Source organism: Geospiza fortis, unplaced genomic scaffold, assembly GCF_000277835.1.
Source record: "Geospiza fortis unplaced genomic scaffold, GeoFor_1.0 scaffold49, whole genome shotgun sequence".
NCBI classification, from domain to species: domain Eukaryota; kingdom Metazoa; phylum Chordata; class Aves; order Passeriformes; family Thraupidae; genus Geospiza; species Geospiza fortis.
Genome location: NW_005054378.1, coordinates 126,950 through 138,523, shown reverse-complemented (window position 1 = coordinate 138,523; position 11,574 = coordinate 126,950). Strand labels below are relative to the sequence as shown.

The following is an 11,574-nucleotide window of genomic DNA, read 5'->3' as shown; positions in this document are numbered from 1 at the left end:
TAGAAGGCTCAGTGGAATGACAGTGTCAGTGTTCCTATGTCTTTTTATTTAAAGTCTGCCCTTCCAGCATTCACAAGTATCAGTAATGCCTACTATGGGGAGCAGAGATGATGCAGCTGGAGACATGGTCTCCCACCTAGCTTTAAAACCTTAACTTACAAAGCTTGAGCTTGTCCATGATCATGGAAACTAGCCTCTCAGGATGAGGCCAAGGGTGAAGATAGGGAGGCAGAAGCTGGTTTTAGGCACAGAATTTTAACCTCCAACATAAAATTTAGACATCTTAGACATTCCTCTTCTGAAAAAATAACTTTACCAGGTATAAACAGTGAAATAGGACAGCTGTGTGAAGGCCTCACTCTCCTGTGCAATGAAAATATGTGGAAATGCTACAGATGCAGTTTTGAGATGCAAGATCTCCCTAAAACCTGTAGTCTTATACCTGACTGTCCAGCTACATTTATCTGTGCTGTTCAACACTTCTAAGAGGTAGGTCCTTCTTAGAAAAATAAAGTGGTTGAAAGGAAACTCTTGCCTCAGAGCAAATGAGGTATCAAATGAACAGGAAGGAGATCTTTGAAGCTGTAACAGTCCCAACTCTGCCAATAGGTAAATCTCCTGTGGAAGTAAAGAGTATTGCTACAGCTGTACAGAGAACCAGGACTAATGTTTAGGCCACGAAAAACCAAAAACAAGCTGAGAGTCTGCTTTCGGGTTATCAATCCGCTCACTGGTAGAGGAAAAAGAACAATTCACTTTGTTTTCACTGAATCAGTCATGTCCACACAGAGGCTGGACTGCTGTGGTAAGAAACACAAGCCCACTTGCTTTTAAACTGCCCTGGATTTACTTGCAATGGGATATTAGCAAATAAGGGAAAAGATTAGCCACGCCAACACACTATACAAATACATTTTATTTAGAGATACCCATAGTAAGATGCACAAATACTTTTTGTTCACCAATTTTCAGATCACACAACTTCAAGTAGTGGAAAAAAACAAACTGCAGTTAATTACAATTATCTATGTAACAAGGCAGTAGTAAAAGATTCATCTGTCAGACTACAGCATGGTTAACAATACTCAGATGAGAATGTACAGGTCTAGGTATTTAAAAAGTGCATGGGGCATTGCCACATACACTAACATGCTTCTTTAAAGAGCAACATCTTTCTGGCATGTGAACACAGTAACCCGGTTAATGCAAGAGGGAAAATAGGCTCATAATTTGATCTGGAAATGTATCTACTAAAAGTATTCCTCCAAACAGCAAATTATTTGTGACTGTCACATGGAAATCAATCTATAAAAATCATTGTTACATTGTCCATGTAGTCAAGCAACACACACATGACCTAAAATTTGAAATTATTGTTTCCAGTCTATGCCTTCACAGCTTTTACACAGTCTTCTTCAATGGAGTCAAGAATACTTAATTGCGTTTAACAAGCTGGGGGAAGAGCTGTAATCTGAGCTCCACACTTTTGCACACAGAATGAATTCTTCCACAAGAGAAATCTCATCTTCAAATTTAAAAAAACCCATGTTCCACCTGCAAGGACATCAAGTGGCTCATGTATTGCTTGATTTATTTTTAAATTCCCATGTAAATGGAAGGAAAGGTAGGAAGCTGCATTGGTCTGAGAGAACAGCTGCATTGATTTGAAGTTACATTTAAAACACATGGAACCTGGACTCTTCTCTCCAGGGTCTCTCTCAAACCAAGGAAATTCATTAGGTTCCACTACTCAATGCAGTCCCTGTTTTGTTTTTAAATAGGGATAGTATTGAATAGTGCTTGGGAAAGACCAGCAAGGACTGTTGTGTGGGTGATATTATATAAGAGCAAGAAACACATTTAATCAGTCTTCAGATAATCTTCTTCCATTGCAAACAAGAGAGCAACAGAGATTGACTTTGCATTATAGTTGAGAGGCACATTTTGCACTGATGGACAGAAAATCTCGGTTTACCTTGCAACTTTCTTAAGCCAGCAACTGGCTTAAAACATCACCTAACTTTCTGTTAAAGGAATTTTTAAAAAAGAAACAAAAACCCCTCTCAATTACTGCTTTTATATTTAAAATTCATAAGCTGCTTCCTCACCTAATCTACTCAGAGATACATTTCTACTTGTGTATATCTAGCTGGTTTCTTCCTTGTTTGTCTAAGAGATCCTTGTTGTTTCTGTGCACCTTGAGAGCAGACAAGTAATTCTGATGCCTCAGGACGGGCCCCTGTACTATGTTCAGGAGTTGAGAAAGTCAGTATGGTTTTGTACATTTGCAGTGAACCCCAGAACAAAAACAAGAAAAACAAAAGCCACAGAATTGCAACAACCAGCAGTACGGGAATCAACTCCATGGAACAGGAGTGACTTTGGAGCAAACCTTTTTGGACTGAAAGGGATATGGCAGTCCAAGAAGATATCTAGAGCTGAGTAAAAAGGACACTCTGAGCAAGGTCCTAGTTCAGCAAGCCACTGCCTAAGCCCCCAGAACTTTCAAAGCGTTGTATGGCTCTAACAGGTGCCCCCAGGCTTTGCAGAACTTGATACCTGAACTAGTATAGTACACCATGAGAGAACAGGGAACTTGCTCAAGTCCCAGGCAGCAGTGTGACATGATGTGAGTGAGGCTGGGACAAGAGACTGAGACTGGAGACAGCAATTTGAAAAAGAGGGACAAAGCCCACCAGAAGTTACTTAACCAGCTCTTTCTGTAACAGCCCCACTATCACACCTGCAATGTGAGAGAAGCCTAGAGCAACCAGCTGAAGCTGTAAATCACAACTGGCCTGTTACATCCCTGCACTGTCAACAGCCAGCCAAGTGGAGGACAACGCAGACAAGGCCCTTTCACTCCATCATCCCTGCACAAAGCAGGTGGAGGGGGCTGGTGGCAGCTGTGAAGCCCATTAGTCATAGTCACTCATTCAAACAGAGACAAGTGCACTGGTAACCTTGAATGTTTGAGGGGAAGACTGAGTGACCACTGGGGAAACTGGTTTTTCTGCATGCCATCTTCACATCTCATCTGAAGAGGGATTACCACTAGTTTTGAAAGCTCTGGGAGCAAGTAATTTGCAGTGATCTAAGGCATGTTGGCACAAACCCTCAAAGCCTACCCTTCAGACATTCCATTGCCAGCTCACCTCTTTGTCATTCTTGCTGGCCAAAGTACATCAGAATAACTTTTCCCTTTTGAGCACACAGTTATTGTTTTGCTCATATCCCTACTCTTATAATTCCACCCCCTCAAAAAATAAATCTCTGGAGGAAGCCTTTACATGAGATCAAGTCAGCAACTCACCCTCCTGGTATTGCCCTGAATGAAACCTTTCATCAAGACTTTGAGTAGCAGTTGAAGATGCCAGTTCTCTGGCTAAACTACTCCAGATCAGTTTGATAAACACACTGGGTGAAGGCACAGGGCACCTCCACTTCCTGATCTGCTGATACCCACCAAACAATACAGGTGCAAGAGGCTTTCAGCTTCTGCAGACTGTGCAGGGGCGGAGTCTCCACTTGCAAGACAGGCATCCAGCCACAGAAGTTTACGGTAAAAGCAGAGTGATCTTGCCACCCTGGGCTACAGGTTTTCTTTTATTATGACTCAATGATTTTCAGAGTAGGCAGACAGCTTTGAACTCATCACTAGAGGTGAACTAGGAAGAAACGGGAGAAGAGGAAGATGCTAAAGGTAGAAAACTAAGTTAAATCCATTTGTTCTACTCAGAAAAGTGACTGTCTTAAAAACAGCACCTCAATGAATTTAAAGGAACTCTGAAATTAGCATGAAGCAAAAAGAACTCCACAGTAAGTCTGCACTGCAGTACAGAGAGAAAAGATACTATTAGCACAGAAATCACACAGACCTTAGAGCTCCATGACCATGTATTAATGTCAATATACTGATGACTAATTGTGCTGATTCTAAATACAAAGGTAACCTCATGGATCAACAGAGTGCAGTACTGTAATTCAGTTAATTATGCATAGGCATGTCCATGGAAGGCCACAGCAAGTGAAGATATATATGTTCCTCTTTCCATGCTCTTATGAGACATAATGTATCAATTGTACTGTATTTTCTAAATTCGTAAGAGTTAGAAACTCAGGCCAAATACCAGATGTCAGTTTGAGGTTTGTAAACAAATATATCTTTAGAAAACTAAGCCAAATGCAATGTCTTTGTGTTGAAAAATATAACAACAAAAACCACCTTTTCAGAGAGGAGAAACAATTTGCAAGGTAACAGAACACTGAGCCCCATGTGCAGACAGGCTGGTTTCACATACTATCTGCAATTTCGCAGTGTTCCATTTGCAAGTTGCACCAATAACTTGGAACAGGTTTATCTTACAGTTAAAAAATGTGCACTGTAATATTTGAAGAGAGCTGTTACTACTTTGCTTGACAGCTTCTGTGATAGTTCAGGATTCAGTGCTGTTTCTGATATAGCTCATGACAGAAACAAGCTGAGAAAGCCTCTGTTCGATGAGTGGATTTGTAGGAGTTGTTAACAAACATCAGACCCTGGATTCAGAACAAAAGCCATCAAGTATCAGCAAGTTCTCATTTTTTTTCCTCAAGGCTTTGGATCTTATTAAAATGTTTGGGAAAAAAACATTAAAAACAGTTCACCGTAGAACATCCTACCTTCAGGCAACAAGTTATGATCACTGCACATTTTAAAACACGTTGTGTATTTTGTGCATCTTATGCACCACAGGCAGTGGAAAGATCCAGCATTTATCTACATATGAACACAAAAAGCAAGGACTGACAGGTGTCACTGGCAAGACTGATACCAAGACCAACCAGTGCATTGATTTGTCTACATCACAACCTAACATAAATGGAACAAGTCACAAATAACAGTACAAACCTGTTGCAATTTCAACACATACATCTTAGAAAAAGACAATGCATGTACCCAGCCCTAAGACAGTGACAAGTTATCAAACTTATAAAGATCAAGGTACCAGAAGACAAAGGCACATTAACCTCTGGTTGGTCCGTTTCGGTACTATTTGGATGAGTCATAGTGATTTATACCCTGAGACTGTGGGAGGCCTTGAAAATGAAAAGAGACCAGGTGAATGGGCAAATAAAAAGTACAAGTTTAATGTGATTGTAAGATTCAGCACCTGAATTTTCCCTTTTAGTAAGGGAATCTGGAAAAGCAGTTCCTAAGAAAACACTGTATTGACTCTTAAATCTTTTGTCCTGAAGGCAAAAGAATCAATTCAAAAGAATCTTGGACTGAAGACATTGCAGTACGTTGCAAGGGGTTTTATACACCCTCAGTTTCAGTACAGCAACCACAATTTGTATACAATCAAGTGTTGGTGGTTTTTTAGGTATAGAAACAGTCAGCCCACATTTTCCCAACTCTGTCAACTCCATTTTAAATCTCTGTGCACTTTCTTAGACAATACTGCTCCCAGCAGGGTATTAGTGGGAAAGGCTGTTAGAAAATGGGAAGATTCCTTTTTGCAAGAGCATTCTTTTAATTAGCCAAGTACCACATGGTTTTCATTAAAAAACCCAACATCACAAGCAAAAAGATACTTCCTAATTTTATCCTTGAAAAATAACACAGAGTTATTATAATAAAAACAGAGTTATTAAAATAAAAACACAGGAATGTCAGGGATATATACTTAATCTCTCAAAGATGTTTCTGATTAGGCATTTACATATCCCCTTTAGTTTTTAAATTCTTCAGGAGTCCTGAGAGCCATACCAAACACTGTTTGCCTTTTACTGTTTTTCTGGTGTTCCTTGCCCATGCTCACCACAAAAAGTGCTCTTGCACAAAGGAGAGCACCTCACACAAGATGTGGCTGTGTTCTCTCTTCCACTCTCCCTTGTCCTGGGGTGTCTGCTTGAGAATTTCAAATAAGTTACTGAGGGCACTGTAACACTCAGAAATGCATTTTAAGTTGAGGTCATACCATGGGCTCAGACTGTAGGGGGGCCAGCAGGGCATACAGGGATTTTCATTTGGCTAAAATATTTGTGCCTGGTAGCTCAAGAGTTCCTGGCTCAGCATGGGCTGGCCAGAGGATCAACTCCACCAGCATAATACACAGCTCTGCAACAGACTTCCTTAGGAACAAGCTATACCCCAGTCCAGTAATTCAGTCATAGCAGCAATTGCAAAAGTAGCTATGTGAAAAGATACCAGACACCTTGGAAAAGTGCATTTATTGAAACTAAGGGTAACAGACCAATAAAAAGAGACCTCTCACCTGGTTGCTGAAAGACACTGCTGCTTTCCCACATGCAGTAACTGACAGCCCACCTGTCCTTGGTTTCTTGCAAACTAAGCAAACAAGTGACCTCGTGAAGAGTCTAGGCAAGCCTGCTTTGTTTCATGCCTGCACCAGGTGAGGGCACAGCAGTTCAAAAGGCCTGTAAATGCCTCTCAGCTGAGTGGCACAAATTAAGACAGCAAAGCACCACTCAACATAGCTGGATCATAAATTTAATCTGTTAATTTTTCAGCTGCAAGCTATAGACAAAGCAAGTGCTCAGGTGAAGGAATAGGATGAAATTCTGGAAGAGAATGATCCCCAAGTATCTTAATCCTTAAGATACAAAAAGCTGCCAAAGACCTAAAATGGAGGCAGCAAATATAAACCTCTTAATGCAATTCAGGAGTTTCTCTCATGAAGACAGTCACAAGAGTCACCCACAATATGAGTGTAATTTTTGTGAACAGACTAAGTCCAGCAATATCACTGGGCACTCTTGCAATGTTCTTAAAAATGCATCTGTGAGGGGAATGAACAATTGAGACTAGGAACATAAACCTACTATCAACTCTTCTTTGGTAATTTACTCACCTCAAACTAACACCAACAGCACTGATGAGGGAATCAAACAAATGGACTCACTTCTTTACTGCAATCCCAGAAAGCACCAGAGGAGAGCGCTAGCAATTCTCCCTACAAGTCTTGACTGTACAAGGGAGAAACCTGGAGGAATTACAGGAATAAGGTGTTTAGTGAAGAGGGTGAGCATAACCCTTGTTACTTGCTCGAGCCAACACTGCAAAGTAGCTTCTGATTCCTCAGTAATGTCCCATGACATACCATCCAGCTGTTACTGAGGAGTTACTACTCAGTATTTACAAGTTAGGTATTAAGAAACCCATTACTGAGTCACTAGTTTGATTACCTATCATGAATACTGAAAATGTAATACTCAAAAATACCTATATTAACATGGTAATCTCCTAAACTTACTGGTAGCACACAAGATCCCATATGACTGAGAAGACAATAGCAAGCAGTCTGAAGGCATGCTATGCTAAAAGTTCTCTCCTTCAAGAGAGATCAACCAGAGTATGTTGCCCATGTGGAACAGACTGCTACTGTGTAATCATTTCAGTCCAACATGTACAAGGGCTACTGCCCTGTTCAACAGTCTGAGCCAGCCTTTAACTTATACTGAGTTAAACTAAAGCAAATTGAAGGTCTTGAGCACAGGCTGACAAAATGCCAGCAAGCCTGTTCCTGCTCAGTAGAGGTCACCTCTGCAAGGGCAATATTGCTACAGCAAAGACTGGTGTGATTTGGGTTGGAGGAGGCAGCCTCAAACAAACCATTCAGCAGGGAAGATCGAGGGAGGGAAATCTTGAAGAAACAGCGGAAAAGATAAGATGGTCTGATTATATGCATGTCATTGGGTCTCAGCAGTGCACAGCAAGCTGTTCCAGAAGCTACAGAAGTGCAGTCACCAGACTGAGCTCACTCCATTGCAAGGGTGTATCTGGCTTTTGAACAGTTATGTACTCAACTTGCTTCTCTGCAGAGCCTGGAAGCTCCCTGTTCTGCAGCCATTCCTGCGCTTGGATGGGAAACCCACTCACTTCTAACCATGATCAGCAGATACCTAACCCAAGAGGGCAACAAAATCAAAGTAAAAAAAAAATCAGTTTTTCTCCTATTATTTATCTTTGGACAATTGGCATATCATCATCATCATCTTTCTATGCCTCCGTTTCTAACAGTGATTGGAACAAAAGTTTTGTATGACAAACCAGAGAAATATTTTGAAACTTAATATCTATATTGCTGTAAGCATTTAAAACCACTGAAACGAGCTAAAAATTAAGTTATCTCTGGTCCAAATTGTTTGTGTGCTTGCAGCACTATCTGGTTTGGTTCCTAGTTTTTTTTGGTGGGGATTTACATACAGAACAAGGAGGGCTCCCTTACTGTGAGAAGTTATTTTTGCAAGAAAGCACCCTGAAAACAGAATACACAAAAGCATGTGAGACTTGCGACATTTTACATAATTTTCCAGATTAATCTGAGATTTGTGCAGAGCCTTGTATGAAGGAAAAAAAAAAAAAAGGGCACTCACATTACCAGGCTTTAGGAGCACATATTGAGGTACTTGTGGAGATCACAGTCAGTAGGGAGGGACAATTTCCAGTGGTGCCTCTTCAGTAACCTAGAGACTGCAGAAAAATCAGCCTTTGTGTTTGAAGACCATACAGATAGTCTTTTTCCTCCTATCATGGCCTAAAATATGCTTCAATTAATAGATCAACACCAGGGCTAGAACTTCCAGACCAGGAGTCTCCCTTTGGCACTGCTGATACTAAATGCCCAGATATTACCTGTTGATTCAGCAGAACTGGAGGACACTCAGGTAGACTCAAGTGTCTAGTTTCTTTAAAAAAACAGAGCAAAAAACTTCAAACCAAACGAAATTTAAAAAACAAACAAACAAAGCAAAGCAGAACATATTTCTTGTGACAGAATTATCTTATCCAGTAGCTGTAAGGACACAAATCCTGCCATTCTTCTCCAAGACTTGTTTTTCTTCAGATATTTCCACTTTTCTAAGCCCCTAAAATAACCAAAGCAGCTACCTCATGGTATATAATTTTACCTTTTCAGAGAAAAGCCTGTCTAGCCATACACACAGTACCTTGAATTGATGCAGTTTATGCAACCAGGCCACAATGGTATTATGAAACACTGGAAGATCTGCTTGTGAAGCACCTGTGTTAATGCTCAGTGCTAATTATACTTCTGGGATAGGTGCACACCTGGGAGAGAGTTCTTCTCTTGCCAGGATTTCCACTGCAATGAGAGGGACCTGCACATTCCTTGTAGGATTTCCATCCAGGTCTCCATACCAGCTGGAACTTAAGCCTGATGCTGACTGCTTGGTGTTACTGATGAAGATACTAGTATGAAGATGAGAGAGACTGTAAAGACAAATGCAGATTAGCTCTGGGCTGTGGGTAGGAACTGTGGTAGCTATGATCTCTCACAGAGATGGGAGAACAGAGCATGTCCCAGCCTTGTCTTTCCACTCAGTTCCAATCAACTGTTCACGTGGCACCAAGGCTGTGAGGCACAGGCACACTTTGCTCCACCAATGTCAGGGGAAAGGCATTAATTCCAGCAGAGAACAGAGGCATCACTAACAAGCTGAGAGTCTGGTACCTGCCAGAAGGAGGAACACCTTGGAGTCTTGCATTTTAGCTGAGTATTGGGTAAGACCATCACCCTGGGAGGCACACTTCACAGCTGGACCTGAAGGGCACTGGACCTGCTCTACCCTCCCAGTGCCAGGTGAAGTTGGAGGGAGTCTGAACACAGAAGGCAGCAGGGGATTCTGGAAAAGCCTGAGCCTCTCCTACAGCATATGCTAGTGCAAAGTAAGGGAACACCAAGATACCCTCCTATGCGGAAAGCTGCTCACTTGCATTAGTAAAGTCTGAGATGCACTCTTTAATCTGGGTGAAAAAAATAGTTTATTTATTCCATTGGCTTCTTTGAGCAGATGGCCAACCAGAATAGCAAAAAGGGGAAAAATTTCCACAACCTGGGATAAAAAAGGTCCAAGGTTTTAGGCAGTTTACGAAGAGATTATAAGCTACCCTAACAACCATACTTAGAAACCATATTTCATCTGGAGAACAGATGGATTAAGGTAATTTTGGATAACTAGCCTCTATCTCAGCATCTCTGCACCCCTCAGTGTAATGTCACCCTGCAACAGCCACACTGTAGAACAGCCTATACAAACTCCAGTTGTGCAAGCCAATACCTGGGTTGGGCAGTGAAGAAACAGACCAATTTTTGCTACTAGCACTGCTGAAAATTACCATTCAAACACAAATGCATTTTTAAAAACTCCTGCACTTTGATTTGATGGGCAATACCCCTAAGGCTAATACCCCTGGGCTCCAGTGAGTACAGCTTAAAATTACCATATCCCTCTATGTAAAAACAGTGTCATTAGACTTGCACTTTTAAAAAATATGATCAGCCTAGGCCAGGGCCAGGCTCTCCAGATAAAGTAGTAGCTTATCTCTTATAAATATTTTTAATAGTTTTTAATTACAAGTAGTCCTCACTCCAGGTAATGTAACTGACACAAAGTACCTGCACACATGCAGCCCCAAGACTTTCACAGAAAGCTCAGGAGCAACCACTCTATAAGAAAGAAATCCTACCTCACAGCAAAGTAGAGGAGGGGACACATGGCCAAGCCAGCCTAAATGGAGGGAAGAGTCATTTGGAGTAAATACAATAAAAAAGGACTTCAAAACCCCTCCATATAAAGGATCAAGAAGGTTAAAGCAAAAAACTAGTTCAAAAAGATGTACAAAACTGTTGGAGACCAACAGAAAACTCTGCCAAAAAAATAACTTGTGTTTAAATCAGGAATCAATGGCATCACACAATTTTGTTGTTTAAAAAATGAAAAGAAAGTGGAAATCTGTGTAACGATCAGCATCAGAATGAAGAGTTATCATTAGCTCCAGAGACCAGCATAATTCCCATGAAGTCCTGATGGAAGAGGGCCTCCTGCCACAAACAGTTTCGTTCCAGACGAGTCGTAGCAGTGGGTGTAAACAGCATTTGGGAAGTAATTTATGTCAGAAAAATAATTCCTCCAGGTTTCATCATGGTTCTGTTAAGGGAAAGTTTAGATCATTATTGTTGCCAAACAAACCCAAAACCCTGTTTCACAAAAGCATTAGGTAGCTTCCAGAGCCTAAAAAGGGGTATTTTCTCTTAACAATCCTGAAGCTTCATAAAAGTGAACTAAAAGATACCTGACTTGTCCTGAACCTTTTTCTGAGAATATTTAGGTCAGGCATTGGAACGAGGAGGTGAGGGGACATTGCACTGATACAACAAAAGGTAATAGAGCTAAGTTAAACAAAGTCATTAACTGCTTTTTGATAATGTACAGGAAACCAAACTCAAGTGCCTGCCAAGGCAGTGCCTTAGGAAGCCACAGTTTCTAAAGCTGCAAACAATTAAATTCAAACTCTCTCGCTTCAAGGACCACATTAGATTACCATGGCTTTAAAGAAAGACAATTTGTTTTCTGTTTGAAGTTCTGAAAAACACAAGTTAGATTACACTTGAAAATACAAAGATATAAAATCTAGTTCATTTATGAATCTGTGCATAAGAAATGTAATCACTATGCCTTACACTCAAGCAAATAACCTTCAGTACCCTTTCATAAAGCTTTCGTAGAAAGCAATTCTGCAGCACTTCTTGCTCTTCAGTTTTAGTT

General features: G+C 40.8%; 1 protein-coding gene across 1 annotated transcript in view; it reads right to left on the bottom strand.

Annotated features, from left to right (window-relative positions):
- Positions 1-896: 896 nt before the first annotated feature.
- The window catches only part of DCAF12 (DDB1 and CUL4 associated factor 12), a gene marked incomplete at its 5' end in the record, with an annotated part of 31,728 nt that continues 21,050 nt past the window's right edge, over positions 897-11,574 (bottom strand). The window contains one exon of the mRNA XM_031060277.1: positions 897-10,956. Within this exon, the coding sequence (XP_030916137.1) occupies positions 10,798-10,956 (159 nt within the window). The remainder of the gene's footprint in view (positions 10,957-11,574) is intronic.